Source organism: Lactuca virosa, chromosome 8 (genome assembly GCF_052849685.1).
Source record: "Lactuca virosa cultivar CGN04683 chromosome 8, Lactuca_virosa_CGN04683_v6, whole genome shotgun sequence".
NCBI lineage: Eukaryota > Viridiplantae > Streptophyta > Magnoliopsida > Asterales > Asteraceae > Lactuca > Lactuca virosa.
The window spans coordinates 862,495-882,612 of record NC_136433.1 but is presented as its reverse complement, the minus strand read 5'-3'; the positions used below and the strand labels follow the sequence as shown (position 1 = coordinate 882,612).

General features: G+C 37.3%; 1 protein-coding gene, 1 long non-coding RNA gene and 1 pseudogene across 3 annotated transcripts; 1 reads left to right on the top strand and 2 right to left on the bottom strand.

The window, feature by feature from the left end:
* Positions 1 to 36: 36 nt before the first annotated feature.
* Positions 37 to 1,801, bottom strand: LOC145129158 (alpha-1,3-arabinosyltransferase XAT3 pseudogene; annotated as a pseudogene).
* A 9,354-nt stretch (positions 1,802 to 11,155) lies between these two features.
* Positions 11,156 to 11,821, top strand: LOC145129145 (uncharacterized). The gene has a single exon (XM_079063881.1). It carries the CDS (start codon positions 11,156 to 11,158, stop codon positions 11,819 to 11,821), a length of 666 nt encoding a protein of 221 aa, XP_078920007.1.
* Positions 11,822 to 16,176: 4,355 nt separating this feature from the next.
* On the bottom strand, positions 16,177 to 18,811 carry LOC145133772 (uncharacterized). Of its 2 annotated transcripts, XR_013718747.1 has the most exons (3): positions 18,160 to 18,777; positions 16,817 to 18,065; positions 16,177 to 16,503 (listed from the first exon to the last, which is right to left on the bottom strand). It is a non-coding gene; the product is annotated as an uncharacterized LOC145133772 (long non-coding RNA). The 2 variants fall into 2 exon arrangements; XR_013718746.1 differs by having other exon boundaries at positions 16,817 to 18,811.
* Positions 18,812 to 20,118: the final 1,307 nt, after the last annotated feature.

Here is a 20,118-nt window from a genome sequence, read left to right as displayed (position 1 = left end):
CTTAATTTATAAAACCAAATAAGAAGATGCATGGTGTTAGTTGTGTAAAAGCTCCAAAGCTTTTAGCAAAGTGGATCTAAACATTCGAACATCAAGCTTTACATTCTGTTGAACCAGATAAGTAGTCCTAATTGCATCCCACCCTTGACTGTGTATCACCATTGGATCTCTTAAAACGACATCATCAGCCGCGTATCGTCTTGCCAAGGAGCTCTCTTTCACTCCTATACTATACTTTAGATACCTCAGCTTGGGTCCCCAAAGTCCGTTTTCACAAACCCCTCGATCCCACCAAGTGGCACCACTTGCACCACCACCGCATTGTCAGGCAGGAACACCATGTTTGTTAGTCCTGCTCCATGAACTCCCAACAAAACATCACAAGAGTTCACAATTGGAGCAAAGCTTGAAAGATTAGTAGTAAGAGTTACATTGGCCAACACTACTTGGTAACCTAGCTTTTGAGCCATTTTCACAATACATGCTTCGTTTGTTAGTCTTCTGGTAGCTTTTCTTGATATTATCATCAAACGAGGCCTTCTATTATGAATATGATCATTGGAGTTTAGCTTTATGGCTACTTGTCTTTCCAAAGAGTAAGCAGACCTCAAGAAGTCACGGAAGTCTTTAATGGAGTACCCGTTGAGAGACCTTGATGTGTCTATGCCTAGCTCTTTATGTGATCTGAGTCCAATGACAACGTCTTGGAAGCAATGGACTTGATCATCATTGTCAATATCGACAACTTGATGATACGAAAGTTGGTTGAGTAATACTTGGAATTTTGTTATCCACCAACCTTTGTAATTCGTCGCAAGGAGATGGACTTTTCGATTAAAAATCCGTGAATTTGTGAACAGTGGAATTATGATATCAGAAAAAGCATGGAAATGGTTCCCAGAAAAACCAGCCATGGAGAAAAGGATGGTTGGATCGGTGTGAGTTTTGTTGCACTCAGGCCCGTGACTTGGTTTTATGGTCCATTCCCGAACGGATTTCATTGCATCCGTTCCTTTTCTAGGGTAGGGTCTTATCAACCATGACTTATTTCCAGCTGCTAATGAATTGCTAGTAAAAATGGTTGAGCTACGCCCATGAATTCTTATGATCCCTTTCATCTTGCAGTAATCTGAAAATGCTTCCGAAAAATTGCAATCTGCCAATAAAAAATAAATTGAGACAAACTAGGATGGTTTAGTGAGTTATTCCCGGATTATTTTTTGTAGAGCTTTGGGAGCTTTAAACTTTTGGTTTTTACGTAATTTTACACCTTTAAAAGCTAACAACTACTTTTGCCCAACAATTTTGCACAAATACAAGCTACAGATTCCGACTAGTAATGCCAAACACGCATGTAGATTTCTTAGTAAAGAAAAGCAATATACCAATGGTGTTGTGCAATTCACGAGAATCATCGAAACTATGGTTTCTACTTGGTGTTGTTTTAACTAATGGCTCGGTGGTTTTAGTCTGATTGACGTGTGATGCACCCAACGGCTCAATAATCATCTTTCCATCTTGCTGTTGGACTTGGGATGCACTGAGAATGACCATGTCTAGATTGCTATGTGTCGACACCTCCAAGTTCACTGCAAATTGAAGAAGCTAACGATTGAAATATATGCTTGTTTAATTTCAGCATAATATTTTGGAACAAGAACTTACAAATCGATAGATGGAAGCTGGGCCTAAAAAGAGTACAAAGAGTGAATGCAACAAAAATGCATACAACAAATGCACAATTCCCTAATCTTTTCTGCTCATTCTTGCTAAAACTTCTACCAAAAATATGATCATACATATTTCCCTTTTGTCAACTGCTTCTACTAGCTTACTACCTAGCATGACTTGTTTTTAAGGAACAGGAGATTGTGTTGGCAGTAGCTAGGGCCTAGGGGAGGTGACATATAGTTTTAGTTTAGGAAAAACCAATAGGAAATTAATTGACTTTTCGAATGTTTGGTATTTGGTACACGCGATGATAAAATAAACGAGTCTAACTACTGGATTCAGGACGGGTCGGGTTGACGGATTCATCATCATGCGTGATTGAAAATTGTTAGCAACATTTTGCTTGAAAAGAACCAACCACCTACGCCTTGTAGTTATTAAAAAATGTAATTAAAACAACTTTTGCTGGCATGTGTATCCAAGATAACCCTAATCCCTTAACTTCCTCCCTAAGGCATCCAAGGCACCCTTAGAGCCCAAGGAAACCATGAGAGCATCTAGAATTCGTTCCCCCTATTATAGGAAGGTTCTAGAATTGCCCAATGCTCAACTATTGAACATTGACACCTTTAGTCCCTGCAGTTTTAATTAATTCCTTTAATCCCAAAATTAATTCCAAATTAGTTTCTGATTAAATATTAATTAAACAATATGATTTCTAATTAATATATTATTTCCATAATACATTAGCAAATAATTTATTTTGATTTCTAATTAACTTATTAACCAAGTAATAAATTAATAAATCATTCTTCTCTCTCTAAAAGTTATCTTATTCAATTGCCAGGTTTGAAGACAACACAAAAGGACTGTGCTACTATCAATTCAAGTATATACCAATTATAGTTATGGTCTTAGAAACCTAATCGAACATATGTGTCATGGGTGTGATGGTAATACCCATGGGTAACATTTGGGTCATAGGTCCATATGTCATCCATGAGTGGTTGTGAAGGAATTTGGAGCTTGAAGAGGGTGGAGTAAAGAAGACCCATGGATGACATATGGGTCATGTGGTAATACCCATGGATGACATGTGGTAGTTGGTTATAGTGTGATGGTAACACCCATGGATGACATATGGGTCATATGATACTTATATGGGTCATGGGTCAATATGGTAGTTGCTTATAGTGTCATGGTAATACTCATGGATAACATATGGGTCATTGGTCAATATGGTAGTTGCTTATAGTTTCATGGTAATACCCATGGATGACATATGGGTCATGGGTCATGTGGTAGTTTCTTATAGTGTCATGGTAACACCCATAGATGACATATGGGTCATGGGTGTGATGGTAACACCTATGGATGACATATGGGTCATGGGCTGCTTATAGTGTCATGGTAATACCCATGGATGACATATGGGTCATGGATCAAGTTATAGTTGCTTATAGTGTCATGGTAACACCCATGGATGACATATGAGTCATGGGTCATGTGGTAGTTGCTTATAGTATCATGGTAGCACCCATGGATGACATATGGGTCATGGGATGCTTATATGGGTCATGGGTCAATGTGGTAGTTGCTTATAGTGTCATGGTAATACTTATGGATGACATATGGGTCATTGGTCAATATGGTAGTTGCTTATAGTGTCATGATAATACCCATGGATGACATATGGGTCATTGGTATGTGGTAGTTGCTTATAGTGTCATGGTAACACCCATGGATGACATATGGGTCATGGGTGTGATGGTAACACCCATGGATGACATATGGGTCATGGGATGCTTATAGTGTCATGGTAATACCCATGGATGACATATGGGTCATGGATCAAGTTATAGTGTCATGGTAACACCCATGGATGCCATATGGGTCATGGGGTGCCACATTAATGAACATAATATTAAAGTTATTCAATTTTAAGAAACATAAGTTACTTTAGTTCACCTGGATGACGCGTCTTTCATCTTTCCCGAAGTCGTAGGTTCGAATCCTACCTCCTTCAATCTTTTTATTTAACTTCGTCTTTTTCATTTAAATTGTCAAAGTTCCACTTTGACCCATAAAAGGTTATAATGTTTGAATAATTTGTTTTGACACAACTACCCTTAATCACATATTTGGAATGATTTCAAGGGAACTTTGGTCTTCTTGCACTGCACATCGTTTAGTCGCCATGATGGTTCTGATGTCATGCAGTCGTTTCAGTGCTTCAACCATTCAGAATGTATCAAATCTTCCCGATAGTAAAACTACAGACGAACATATAAACCCCCAAATCGACGATAGGTAATCGCTCTAAAAATCAATTTTCCCTGATAATATTGACGTCGGTACTTAGTCGACGACCAGAGCATCATAAAGTAAGGTTTTTTTTCCTTACCTTGTTACACCGTTTTTCACAATTACGCCTAATTTAAAAAAAAATTGAAATCAACTAATGTAATGTGTATTTTGTAAGTAGAATGTCGAATACAAGAGCTTGTAGTTCGTTGGATGATCTTCCAATAGAGATTTTGAGTCGGATTATCGTAATGTTAGGGTTAGAATCTGTAAAAGACATCATCTCTACAAGAATTTGGTAATTATCACTAAACATCAACTAATGAATGTTTATTTGAAGAAATATAACTTGATTTATTAGTTATTTACTGTATATTTCAATTTTTGAAGTTCAAAAAAGATGTATGCAGCGGGGGGTGATCCTCCAGTGTTCAGAACAACATCCCTGCACATGATTGAAGGGGTGGTTCCGAAACATCTTAATGCTGATTTATTTATATGCACATGTGCAATGCATAATAACATTGAAGCCATGTTTAGACAAGGAGCGGTATGTGTAATTTCAGTAATTTCATGTAATTTGATTTCATTTATTAAATTTTAGTGTCATTGATGTTAATGATATTGTTATTCTGTTAACATGAAGAGTGCTTATGTAATGGCAATTTTGATGTCGGAATGAATTTGATGAGACAAGCAGCATATGAAGATCATTTTGAGACAATTTATTTGTTTGGAATGATCCACATTTCAAGAGGGCCTCCTAAGTGTGATCAAGGTATGTATGGTATATATGTACATTAAATTTTGTATATATTTAATTAATACATGTTTATAGTTTGGGGTTAATTTTTAGTGTTGTGTTGTATAATATTTACTGTTATGTTGAAACGGCTACATTGGATTAATTGATAGTTTTTTTAATGTGTAGGTTTACAACTACTTGATGCGTATTTTGGCTGGGCAGTTCCAGATCATGGGGAGTACATAGGTGTTGTTGATAGTGCCAGAGATTTGTTGAAGACTTTTGATGTTGTTCATATACTTACAACGAATAACATCACATTCCAATGTGAAGAGACACTTCATTCTGTTAAAGGGGCATTTGCGGTAGGACATGAAGAAGATGAGGATCCACAAAGGTATACCATGGTTTGCCGTTGGTATGTGGAGTACGGTAGGTTTTGTAGTTTTCTTAAATATATACATGGTTGATAATGGACAATAATAGTTTATTAAGTATATATTAATGACTTTCAATCTTAGTGTTTATATTAATATCAGTGTTTATATTATATTGTATATGTAGCTGGATATACTTTTATTTTATTTTATGTTGTTATTTTCTGGTAAAAGGGCATTTTGGTCATTTTATTATGCTATGGTGTTTGAGTAGTTAGTTCATGTTATATGTTGTTTTGTTATTAAGGGACTAAAAGTGAAACATCCCAAAAATCATGACCAAAATTTTTGTTTTTAAATCATAAATAAACCATAGTTATCAAAATCATCTCATCCAAAATATTAGTCACAGTATCTCAAAACATCATTTCAAAAACACATGTCAATATATCAGAGTAAAACATCCCAGGCTAAATATCATGGTGTGTGCACTGCAGTCATCCGGAGCTCTTCCCTTTGCTACCAGAAGTACCTGAAACCAAAACTGAAAACTGTAAGCACGAAGCTTAGCGAGTCTCCCCAAACTACCACATACCATACACATAAGAACATAATCACATATAAACATATCGTGGGCCCCACCCGACATCGGACAATGTCCGACATCGGGCCCCGCCCGACATCGGACCGAACTCCGGCATCGGGCCCCGCCCGACATCGAACAAAGCTCGGTATACATATAAACATATCAACAAATACACATAAAATAATCACATAACATAAACATATAAAAATTCCTCGGGCCCCGCCCGACATCAGAACGAAATCCGGAAGCATACAAACATTCCTCGGACATTGCCCGACATCAGACTGTAATCCGGAAATATACAATACAAGCACATGCAAGAATCACGAAGACATCAAGCATACAAACATTCCTTGGGCACCGCCCGACATCGGGTCGAAATCCGGAAACATATAAACCTACATCGGGCACTGCCCGACATCAGACCCTAGTCCAGTACATACTAACATACATATACGAGCCGACATTAGTGCCTTCGACCCGTTCATACAGGAGGAAAACTCACCTCGCAAAGCTGAATGCAAAATCTCACAGTAAGGAATCTTTAACGGCTGCCCCGACGACTCCCTGAGCTATCATTACCAAAATAACACTTAGTCAAAAACCAATAATCCTTCTTAGGGTAAAATGACCATTTTACCCCTGATCTAATTTGGTCCATGCCTAAGGCCCAAAACCATAACATGAAAGGCCCAATACTAGGTAGACTTCCCAAGCCCGCTAACGACCCATCAATGGCCCAATTTTCTAAATTGGTCCCAACCCCTCTAATGGGCCTAACACTAGGCCCAAAATAAGACATAGTCCATTAAAGCCCAAATGATGATCTACTAAGGCCCATAGCAGTAAAGTCCAAGAAAATGCCCCAATCACAGAAAGCCCAAACCACAAAACCAAGTCCAAGGCAAAAAGGTCTGCAGTCCCACTGATGCCCCGAACGCACGATGTTCCCTGGTGGAGCGCTGGACGTTCGCCACCGACTCAGATCGCAGAACCAAATCCGAACATAGGGCGTTCTGTAACCCTACGCGGCGCGTTCGCATGTTGGTTCCAAAAAGGCTTATTAAGGACTTAATGCTTAAAGCCATGCTATCCAAACGTAGATGTAAGCCATATAGGACTTCTAGAATCATAAAGTCACAGACTTGGTGACTTTGCATGCCCCCAAAAGTCCCAATCTCAAGAAATAGCAATCAACTTCCATAAAAGGGGCTTAATCTCATGCATGGGCTCATCAAGACCCTCCAGTTGGTAAGTTTTCTGTCTTAATGACTCAAATAGCACCAAGGGTGGCAACCCTAAGCCTAGAAATGGATTTGGAACAATAAAGCTTCATTCTTGGGACCAAAAAGGTCCAAAAACCCACTACAAAAGATCTAAGTATTCATGAAGCAAGTTTTGAACTTTTTACCTCCAGTGAGTGCTAAATGATGATGATAACTCAGATCCTTAATCTCAAGCTACACAAATTCTCCTTCAATAACTTCCTCTTCCTTCTTCCAAGGCCCCAAGCTACTAAAATGGACTTCACAAGATCAAGATCACACAAAGATGAAGACGATTAGGGTTTTTAGGGTTTCTGAGTTAAAGAGGCTGGTAAGGAGGCTGAGGTATGGGACATAATGTTCTTTATATAGGTCCCAAACCCTAAAAGTTAGGGTTTGAATTCTGTACGTGAACGTAGCGCGTTCCTCAGGGGAACACCCCGTGTTCGGGCTCTGCCTCCAAAATCCCGAATTGGCAGAAACAATCCCTCCTTCCTTCAAACTTGCTAACTACAAGGTCTAAAAGCAATAATTCAACATATAAGGGACCAAAATATAAATAATACCTAGACTGAGCGTTATAATTCTCCCCCACTTGAATCAGACTTCGTCTTCGAACTCCGTCGCCTCGAACAACTCAGGGTAATGCTCCCTCATTTCCTCATCGGGCTCCCATGTCCATTCCGATCCCTTTCGGTGCTGCCACTATACCTTAACCAACCCCACAAATTTATTCCTCAAGGTATTCTCCTTTCGATCGAGAATCGCTATCGGTCTCTCAATATAATTCAGACGGTCATCCACCTGAATATCCTCCAAGGGCACAATTACAGAATCATCCACTAAGCACTTCCGCAGTTGAGCGACATGAAATGTGCTATGAATCTGACTGAGCTTTGCTGGAAGATCAAAACGATAAGCAACCCGGCCCACCCGGGCCAAAACCCTGATTGGACCGATGTACTTGGGGCCCAGCTTGTCCCGCTTCCTGAACCGGATGAAACCTTTCCAAGGTGATACCTTTAGGAGAACCATGTCCCCTACCTGAAACTCTGTCGTCATAGCTTTTCTGCCGACTCTGAGCAGTCTGGAGCCTGCTCCGGACCTGCTGGATCATCTCGGTAGTCTTGAGTACCACCTCGGTACTCCCCATGACTCTCTGACCGACCTCGCCCCAACAGATCGGGGTCCTACACTTCCTCCCGTAGAGCATATCGAAGGGAGGTCGATCTATGCTAGCGTGATAACTGTTGTTATATGAAAATTCCGCTAACGGAAGATACGTATCCCAACTCCCACCAAAATCCAACACGCATGCGCATAGCATATCCTCCAGAGTCTGAATCGTCTTCTCACTCTGCCCATCCGTCTGAGGGTGAAAAGCTATACTGAAGTGAAGACGAGTACCCATATCGTTATGGAACTGCTTCCAAAATTTGGAAGTGAAGCGAACATCTCGGTCTGACACAACCGAAACTGGCACTCCATGACGTACCACCACCTCGCGTATGTAGATATATGCTAGCTTCTCAGTAGATATACTCTCCTGGATCGGGATGAAATGAGCACTCTTGGTCAACTGATCCACAATGATCCAAATTGAATCCACTCCACGTGCGGTCCTGGGAAGCTTTGTGATGAAATCCATAGTGATGTCTTCCCATTTCCACACAGAAATCTCTAACGGCTGCATCTTTCCGTGAGGTCGTTGGTGCTCGGCCTTGACTTTCCTGCAAGTCAAGCATCTCTCTACATACCAAGCTATGTCCCACTTCATGCAGGGCCACCAATAATCAAGGCGAAGATCCCAATACATCTTCGTCACCCTGGGATGAATGGAGAATCTCGACTTGTGAGCCTCCTTCATCAGAACCTGGTGTACAGCGACCCAGTAAGGAACCAAAACCCTCCAATGTAGGGTCAACAACCCACGACTGTCGTAGTCGAAGGAGGCCACATGCCCTATAATCCGCTCACACTTCCGGTGTTCCTCCTTCATACCCTCGACCTGAGCCTCCCGAATCCGCTCCAACAGTGGAGTAATCACTGTCATCCTCAGGCATATATCCCGAATTGGAGCCGCGACCGCCTTGCGGCTGAGTGCATCAGCCACTACATTGGCCTTCCCCGGGTGATAAAGGATCTCATAATCGTATTCCTTCACCATATCTAACCACCGACGCTGCCTCATGTTCAGATTCGGCTAGTCCATCAGATACCCCAGGCTCTTGTGGTCTGTGTAAATGGTACAACGAACCCCATAGAGACAGTCTCGCCAAAGGGCGAAAATATAGCCCCCAGCTCCAGATCATGCGTAGGATAGTTCGTTTCATGAGGCTTCAGCTGCCTTGATGCATATGCAATCACGCGTCCCCGCTGCATCAGCACTGCACCCATACCCGTGATCGAAGCGTCACAATAAACCACGAAATTGTCGACGCCCTCCGGCAAAGTCATAATCGATGCCTCGCACAACTGCTGTCTGAGAGTCTCGAAAGCTGCCTGCTGCTCAGTCCCCCAACGGAATGTCACCGACTTCTTGGTCAGTCGGGTCAATGGGATAGCGAACTTGGAGAAATCCTAGGTGAATCTCCAATAGTATCCCGCCAGACCAAGAAAACTCCGAATCTCGGATGGAGACCTCGGAACCTCCCACTGCATCATGACCTCTACCTTGTCCGGATCGACCAGGAGACATCAGAACCTCCCACTGCTGCGACCTCTCGCCCTGAATCACTAACCCTTCCCCACTTGGGGTCCAAACTCGCACTAGATGTTGCTTGCAGTCAATCACTGCCCCGTTGGGGCTCAACCAGTCCGTACCCACGATAACCTTATTCCCTCGCAAGGGAATAGGGACTAAATCCACAGAAAACTGCTCATCAAACAACTGCAGTGTACATCCCCGATGAACCCTCGCAACCCGAACGGTCCTATTATCCGCTATCTCTACATCAAGTGGACAGTCTAGCTCTCGTGGAGCCCCTACAAATTGCTTGCTGAGCGCGAGCGATACAAAAGATCGGGTAGCCCCCGAATCAAAAAATACCAGAGTAGATATACCGTTCACAAGGAACGATCCTATAATGAAACAAATAAACATAAGCAATAAATCAATATGAATAAAGAGATAAGAAGAAGATACATACCCGTCACAACATCGGGAGCTACACGTGCCTCCTTTGCTGTCAGCTGGAAGGCCCTACTCTTCGCCACAGGTGCCTCTGTCCGGCCCTGACGGCCGCCGGTAATCCTCAATGTAACAGGAGCGGGTGCTGCCACCTGTCCTGTTGCTGCTAAACTCGGACACTGGGACCTCTTGTGGCCCCTCTGATTGCACTGAAAGTAAATCAGATCAGATATTGTCGTGGTGGTGGTGGTAGCAGTACAGTCCTTGCTCACATGACCAGTTCGGCTGCACTTAAAGTAACCCGAACTACCCGCCCTGCATGCCCCTTCGTGCATCTTTCCGTACTTGCCATCAGAATAATCATCTTAACTTGAGGGATCACACACACTATAAGTTCCGTGGATTCATATCAGCTCTCCTTGACTCAAGTACGGATCCTATGCTTTCAGTAGTATGGGCCCATACTACCTTCCACATCTATCCGTACTTTCCTCAAGAATTGCCTCAACTCCACCAAGTCCCTTCTACTAACCTCCTAAAAATGTCTTGAAAACCCTTGAAGGTTTGAGAAACGATTTCCTTTGGGGAGGCGACCATTCTGATACGAAATTTCCATGGGTAAAATGGGATAACGCCCTTTATGATAAAGATATTGGTGGTTTAGGTATTGGTTCGCTTGAATCCTTGAATGTTGCATCATTAGCGAAGTGGTATTGGCGTCTTAAAGTTGAACAAGGGGCGTTATGTACATTGATAATCAAGAGTATTCATGATGATAGATATTGTTTGGCTGTAGGAAATGATATTAAATCAGGTCATACTTAGAAACGGATCGTTCGTGAATGGACCAATCTGAATGATTATTGACTTGCTCCTCGAACGCTCATCAGGAGGAAAATTGGAGACGAAAAAGGCACTCTCTTCTGGTTAGATTGGTGGATAGGGGACAAACCTCTTAATCTAGAATTCCCTAGATTATTCAATCTAGATTATAATAAACTAATCACTGTGGAGGAGAGGTTACACTCAAACGGGAGACTTTAGGACTCGAGGAGGGAGTTGCGTACTGGTAGAAGTATGGAGGAATTGAATCGTTTGAATGACACTCTTTCAACGGTTCAATTGGAAAATAAGGTTGATAAGTGGAGTTGCTCGGGTGATCCAAATGGTAAATTTTTGGTGAGTTGGGTTCGTGGGAAGGTGAATTCGGCGCAACATACTCGGAATGGAAAGAATATATGGTATAATTGGATCCCTAAGAAAATCAATATATTTGTTTGGAAAGTAATCAATGACAAAATTACTGTCAATGATAAATTGGGAAAAATGGGTATTAACCATCATTCTGTTAACTGTGATGTTTGCAATGTCAAAGAGGAATCATTAATTCATGTGTTTATTGAATGCGATATGGCAAAAGAGGCGTGGGATAGAATTCAGGTGTGGTGGGATATTTCTAATCGAGTCTGTAGCTCTATGGAGGATATTCTTTGTTGGATGGAGGGTGAAGCGAGGAATAGTGCACACTTAAAAGCTTTGCTCTCTGTTGGGGTTGCTACTCTAATCGCGTTATGGAGGAATAGAAACAAGGCAACTTTCTTGAATCAATCGAAGAAGGCGGAGGACATTATTGTCCAAATCCAAAAGGAATCTTTCATTTGGACTGAGAATAGGTTGGCTAAAGTGGCGATAGATAGGAGTTTGTGGATATCTTCCCCTAGACTAGGCTTTAATCCTATGTAATTGTGTTGTTTCATGGCCCCCAGTTCCTGGCTGGGGTTTGCCTTCTTTATAAAGTTGCCTTTTCAATATATATATATATATATATATATATATATATATATATAAACTTAGGTTCAAATGAGAACAATGATGTAATCGAGAATGCGAGAACTAATCTGAGCATCATATTTCTTTTCGCCACAAAATGCTCCAGTGTACCGACACGACAGAGATGTAATTTTCAAATGTGAATATAATTGTAAGTATAGTTAGATATGAATCCACCACTATCTCTACCACCACCTCTGCCACATGACTGCCACCATCTCCGTCACCAACCACCACTACCACCTCAGCCATCGTCATCACCACTGTCATCGTTACCAACACCTCTGCCATACACTGACACCCGCACCATCATTACTACCACCACCACCTTTGACATCCCTACCACCATCATCTCTGCCATTGCTGCCAGAACTACCCCTACCACTATAACCACCACCACCAATACACCCACTACCACCGTCACTGCTACCACTGCCACCGCCACCACCTCCGCCTCCAACCGCCATATTAATATATGAATAATCACTTTTGAAATGACACAAGCTTATTCATATATGAATAAGTATATAATTATTCATATATGAATATCCGTCATCGTCACTAACACCCCTGCCACCACCGGCACCACTACCGCCACTGCGACAACCACCACCACCTTTGCCATCCCTACACAACCATCTTCACCACCGCTTCCACCACCACCCCCACCACCGCAACCACCACTGCCACTGCCATCACTACCCCTATCATCGTCACTATATTCACCACCAACCGTCATATTCGTATATGAATAATCACATGTGAAAAGACACATACTTATTCATATATGAATAATTATATACTTATTTATATATGAATATTATATGTTACATCATCCTAGTAGGCTAAGATTCTTTATCGACAAATTTGAAATATGTGATCCAGATTTGTTCTCACGTTCTCAATTTCATAATTTTTCTTATTTTGAACCCTCTCATTATATATATATATATATATATATATATATATATATATATATATATATATATATAGAGAGAGAGAGAGAGAGAGAGAGAGAGATAGGTTCAAATGTTTCCAACAAATATTGTGTGCCTAAATGCACCAATGAGAATTCAAGAAATAATAAATAATTAAATAAATCAATAAAGGGTATTTTGGACCTTTTGTACTTTTAATTAAGGAAATCATTTAATTGAAATCCGACAATTATGGAAATAAAGTAAATATATTTGACCTAGTTCTTCACCTCCGTTTACTGCCATCATTTCCGTCTGCTGTCATTGATCTAAACCATTTCAATCAGCCTTCATCTTCCAGATTTTCGTTTCAGTTTGAACACCGATGGATGTTTGATTAGAGATAGCTTCAACACGAATCTTGAAGAGGAAGGGGTTCGATTTGAAGACAGGGGATGATTTAGTATCAATTATCTATTAATTACATTTTGTAGATCATCTTTCCCCTTCGTCTCCTCCGCCCTTTTCTCCCACAATGTCTCTTTCACCACCACCCAATTCTCCAATCCTAATCCTAAATCCTACAAACTAAACAATCGAAGAAACCTAACTGTATCCGCACTAGGAGCCGACACATTTGATGGAACAACACTGGCAGTCATCGGAGGCGGCTCAGTCGCAGCAATCGCCGCCGCAATTTCACTCGCAGACCCCGAGAAGCGCCGACAGTTGCAGGCGGAGGAGGTTGGCGGTCAGGTTCACGTTTCATCGGGATCGGGATCTTTCTTTCCAGGCTATTTTGTTGAAGAAGTCCATCAGGTCCACTTTTCCTCATTTACCCTTCGTTATCTCTTATTGCATCTAACTGTAAACGAAATATTGTATCTCTACTTGCTGTTTGTAAATCTTGTAACATATTGGAAGCATTTCTGAAAAAGATATACGTTCATTACTTGTTCTCTGTTGATTCATTGAATCTAAATTTCAACAAGTTTTAATTGTTTTAACCCAGTGTACGCAATCATTTTTTATTTATTTATCGATGTTTTAGTCGGCGACGCGATGTTGTAGATATGTTACTGTAATGAGATATATGTATGTATATTTGGTTCATAATGAATAATTCCATAGCATTTTGAGCTTGATAATTTGTTGAAGTACATGAAAATATTTTCTTTTAGATCTTAATACGGTTGTAGATTTGATTAATGTTTTTGAGCTCTCGTATTATTACTTCTGTTATCTGAATTTAAAGCTGATTGATGCTTCTTTAAAGCTACAAGAAAAAAATTGACCCTGATTTCTTTATCTCTTGTTTATAGTAAGCAATGGCGATTCCAAAGCTTGATAAGAAGATCGTCAAGAAAAGGGTCAAGAAGTTCAAGAGGCCATACAGTGATTGGAAAATCTGTGTCAAGGTACACAATCTATCTCTATAATCTTCTCATTATCATTGAATCACCCTGTTTATTTGCTCAAATCGTGTTTATAATAGAATTGGTTTCCATTCTTGTTATTGGTCTCGATTCTAGAATGGAATATCGAATTCTAATTTTATAATAGAATTGGTTTCCATTCTTGTTTATAATAGAATTGGTTTCCATTCTTGAATGGAATATCAAATTCTAATTTTGTCAGAGTAGAATCTTGAATTCCTTGTCAACTTAAGCAGTGAATTACCGTAACCAATTCTGTCAGAATAGAGTTGGTTTCCATTCTTGTTATTGGTCTCGATTCTTATAGAATGACATCCTAAATAATGAAACATTACATTCTTTCAGAATAATATACATTACAAGTTTAGGGATGATTGTTAATGTTGGTTTGTAGAAATTATAGTTATATTCTATTTGAATGTATATCACATTCTATCAGAATTTATTGTTTTATTCTATTTAATGCACTAAAATTTTTAATATTTGAAAGTTGATTATGTTTTCTTTGTGAATTTAGGTTTTGAAGATGTTGCCATTAATGTGGAAAATGAAGAAAACATGGAGAACAATATTGTATTCTAGCAGAATGTATTCTGTCAGAATTTATAAATTGTTATTTTTTCAGAATGTATTAGTGTTTTTGTTAGATTTTGCGGTTTTTTTTCTTTTTTAACCATTTTTAGTTTTAATCTTTAAGAATAAATGTAATCCTTAAACCATTATTAGTCATAATTTTTTTAGAATGAATGTAATATTTGTTATAGTTTTTTTCTTTACGGATGAATGTAAATAGTGATTCGTAAAGAATAAAATTCGTATTCTTTAGAAAATGTTATTCTTAATAATATGTTGTATAATTATTTAAGCATGTTTAATATAAAAAGTATCTTGAATTAAACAATATTCTGCCAGAATAAAACAACAAATTTATTTACTAGTTTATTGTTGACTTTTTGTTATTCTGACAGAATAAAGTCGGTTATTATTAAAAATAATATTAAAATTTAATTAGAATTAATTTAAAATTGTCAGATTTTTTAAAAATAAGGGAATCAATGATCTCTTAAAATCTGAAAATTTCCTTTTTTAAAGTAGGTTAATCGACCAAAATACCATTTTGCTGAAATTTGTGTGATTATATGATACATGCTACCCTATTGTAATATCATAGACCCTCAGATCATAACTGTTGATTCTATTCATCCGGTGGTCCAGATCTGTGCATTCTGGCACACAATAGTTAGTAAAAACAAAATAACCTAAGCCTATATATATATATATATATATATATATATATATATATATATATATATATATATATATATATATATAGGGTTACGATTAAATATGAATTACAATTATTGTGGGATTGTATGACAAGATTTTGACAATTGGATTAAAATTATTAATGGCTAAATTGATGTGGTATACCATAGTTATTGTGTCATACATCACATATTAATAATACTTTATTACACCAAAATAAGGAAGTTGCTGGGAGTTACGATTCTTTTTTTTTTTTTAAATCCAACTAACTTAACCATTTTTTTGAAACGTTTGTAGATCATATAACCATGGACATGTATATAGCTCTTTCATTCTTAAAGAATATGACTATATTATAGTGATTTTTTTATAATAACGTTGTTAAAGAATAATCTTGTATATATTTTTCAATAATAACAGTTTTCATCAAAATAACAATAGTTTTTATGTTAAAGTTGACATCAAAATAACAATAGTTCTTATATTAAAGTTGACATTCTCTTGAGAATAATGTAAAAAGTAATAAAAATCAGAATTTTTTCAAAGAACAAAATATGTTGTGAGAATAGGAGCATTCTTTGAATTCTTTATATCATATTTTTGCAAGAATAATGAATACGAATAAAAAATGGTTAAGAATAAGAATAAGTAAAATAAAACAAGAATACATATACAACATTTTAAAGAATATACATAACCTTCTATATTATATTTTTCAAGAATTGTTCATCATTTTTGAAGAATATACAAAAAAATTTATAATATATAATACATTCTTTAAGAATCTGACAATATTCTTTAAGAATCCAAATACTTATGTGGCAGAATTCCAAATCACAAAAGGTTCCTGTTCATCAACTTCATGAGAATTAATATGTATATAATTTCTGAGGAATCTATAATCATTCTTGAAGAATTTGCCTTTGCTTTTTGATGGTTTTCCCATGCCTTTTTCTTTACTTCTTCATGTTTGAACCTAAACACACAAATAATTCAATTAAAACACATAAAAAACATGAGAACATGCCTCCTATCACTTTGCAAGCACTTGCAATTTCTTTAGAATAATAAACTATTAGCATAATTAGTGATACTCTACACTGATTTTCCAAAGTACCATATAAACACCTGGAAAATTCTTTTATAAAGTATCCTTAGTGCAATGCCTTAGATCATTTTTTTTTACTATTTTACACTCTTAAGCTGAATTCTAAGACATTGTAACTGTAAGCATTGTATTAACTTTGAAAATAATGAAAAGGTAAAGAAATGCTATATTATATCATTACCTGAGATGTATAACCTGCAACAATAAGATCATCAGCCGATCCACCAAATGAAAAGTTAATTATTTCTTGAGAAGGACCAACATTTAGACAAGACACCTACATTTCATGTGATCCCTATCTCATGAGTTGTTGAAATTACTCGTACTGCAATTTTCCCTCTGTTCGCTATCAGAATCTTTTTAGAATGAGAAGTAACAACAAGTGTTCCTTCATGGTTCCCTGATTTGTGAGCCTTTTGAGAAGCTTGAAATTTCTGTCTAGTAGAGTTCACTTTTTTTTTTCCACGAAGAAGATACATTGGGAGCTCCTAATTCAGTAATACCTCCCAATAAACCAAATCATAGTATCAATCACACTTCAATATTTCTAATCCCGAATAGATATATTAATGAAAATACATACTAGGATTCAGCTACACATATTTTGGCAGAAGGATGTCAATTTTATGAAAGGGGCTAGGGCTACTAGCCATGGATATAGGCAAGAATTAATTAAGAATAAAAAAAAGTTGAGCAAAAATGCTCTTGAGGCAAATAAACACAATTACCTCATTTTTTCAGCATAAGACTTGGATTTCATCAAGCGTGATTCTGATTTGGGCTAAATAAAATTCCATTTATCAAATAAGGATAGTTTAAGGGGATTCTTTAAGATATTTCTCTGGAGCATTTCATCAAATGGTTGGTAAGATACATGTAGTCGAAGTCGTTCGTGAGAGGAGGTGTCATGGGTTACCATACCCATCTCACCTCCACTCCTTGCTCGGTAAATATTAACAAAATTTTTCATAACTCTCTCCATTTCTTAGACATAATTGCTTCAGATACACAAATTAAAAAGCTTACTCTAGCTGTCAAATTTTGGCTTGATAGTAAATTACCATATTTATCTCTTACAGTTACACATTGATATGAATTTGATCTAATTATTCCATAAACTAATTTAGTTAAAAATTGTCATGGAAAGCAGGCACCTGTTACTTTTCTTAGGATAGAGACCAAATGTGGTGTCGTACTTTCAGTACCTCAACATAATCATCCAAAACTGCTATAGACTGGTGTGGTTCTCGTTCTCTTCCACTTGGCATATATTGCCCAGATACACGTCTTTCTCTGTTGCATAAAGGTATCAACCTTGAAGTGCTTTCCCACTCAATCCAGGAAATGAGTTACCCACCCTAACCTGTTATCTATCACTGTCACTTTGTGATCTTAGTATTAGTAGTTTCCTGACACTCCTCCATCTTTAACTTAAAGAAATTAGAATCATTAATTAATGTAAAATAATGTCAGTGAATTAATTAATATAAAGAAAATTGAGTACAGGTGGAAACAAGGACTCACTGGGGCATATTTATCAGTCAACGAGTAGCTCACATGAAATAAGAAATAAACACAATAACAAGATCCATTAGAAAGGAAGAATAGATCACGATTAACTCAAATCACAACAAACACTTAATATTGGTAATTGACAATTTTCATATTAAAATTCAACAACTTGTGTGCAAATAAAAATAAATCGTGTTATTCTTCCAACTTACTGGTGAAGTAAAGAGAGTTGTAAACCTTAGATGGGTAAGAGAGATACGATGCAACACAGAAAGGGCAGGCTGCACTTTTTCTTATACAAAATAAAAAGATGGGGGCTGGGTCTGCGTCGTTGTGTTGCTGTGACGGTGAAGATAAGAAGCTCGTCGGTAAATAGACGATTAGTCTAGAATAGTAGAAGGCAAGAAGAATGGAAGATAAAGGGGTAGGGTTGGGATGGTTAAGAAGTTCATGCCTCAATGGGAAGCAGGAAATTGAGGGATGCTATTGTTGAAGGGGAGGCGCCGATGAAGGACTTATGTCGCCGGACAGGAGGTTCAGTGGCTTTGTTTCCGGAGAGAAGGTGGATGGAGTGTAAAAATCTGCGTGAAAACAAATTGGGCGTGAATAACCAAAGTTGATAAATAAGAGAACTACAAGATAATAGGGAAATGTTTACAGAATTAATTATATTAAATATAGTAAGTTACTATTATACCATAGTTAGAGTTTATATATATATATATATATATATATATATATATATATATATATATATATATATATATATATATATATATATATATATATATATATATATAGAAAAGTTCAACTGAGAACCATTATTAATCAAGGAACCAAGGAACCAATCCAAAACGTCAGAATTTAAAGCGATCAACGGCAAAAGAAAGGGTTGTAAATTTTTATAATGGACGCACATGTACCGGATTATAACAAAACTCACTTCCTTTTTTTCATTTAAAATTTTTTTTAGGCCAAGTTGTTTATCGAAAAAAAAACCGAATATACCGTTGTTCACGATTTTTCGTCCTCTTTCCATAGAGATCCATGATGCTATATAAAAAACGAACTTTTTTTTCAAAAAAAACCCACTTAATTTTCTTAGTTTTTTTAATATTTAAGTTTATTTTTATAAAAAAAAAAACTAATTATACCAAAAATATTAATTTTTTGTACTCTATTAATAAACATCAACACCGACTAAAAAAAAATAAAAAAAAAATAAAAAAAAACCTTGAACAGTACAGATTCACACTGTGAATCTAAACTGTAAATATTTCAATTTTTAACATTCACAATATGAAAAATCTCGAACAGTTCAGATTCACATTGTGAATCTGAATTACTATTATACACACTGTGAATCTGAGAAGGTTCAAAAAAAAAAAAACCTCGATCAGTGTAGATTCACACTGTGAATCTAAACTGTAAATATTTCAAATTTTAACATTCACAATGTGAAAAAGCTCCGATCAGTTCAGATTCACACTGTGAATCTGACTTCTTATTATGCACACTGTGAATCTAAGGAGGTTCATAATGTGAATCTGAATAGGTTTACAATATGAATCTAAACAGGTGAATCTAAACTGAAATAAAGTTTTTTTTTTAACTTGAATATGAATCTATGTTTAAAAAGTACAAAAAATATGAATTTTGATATATTTATTAATTTTTTTTTCTATAAAAAAATAGACCTTAAATTTTTTCATCAAAGAAAATCAAGTGAGTTTTTTCGAAAAAAAAAGTTCATTTTTTATATATCATCATGGATCTCTATGGAAAGAGAACGAAAAATCGTGAACAACGGTATATTCGGTTTTCTTTTTCGATAAAAAACATGGCTTAAAAAAAATTTTAAACGAAAAAAAATGGTGGGTTTTTTGTAAAGGGTGAATTTTTTGGTATAATCTGGTGTGTGTGCATCCAATGTAAAAGTGTACATCTATTTCCTTGGCCGTTGATCGTTAT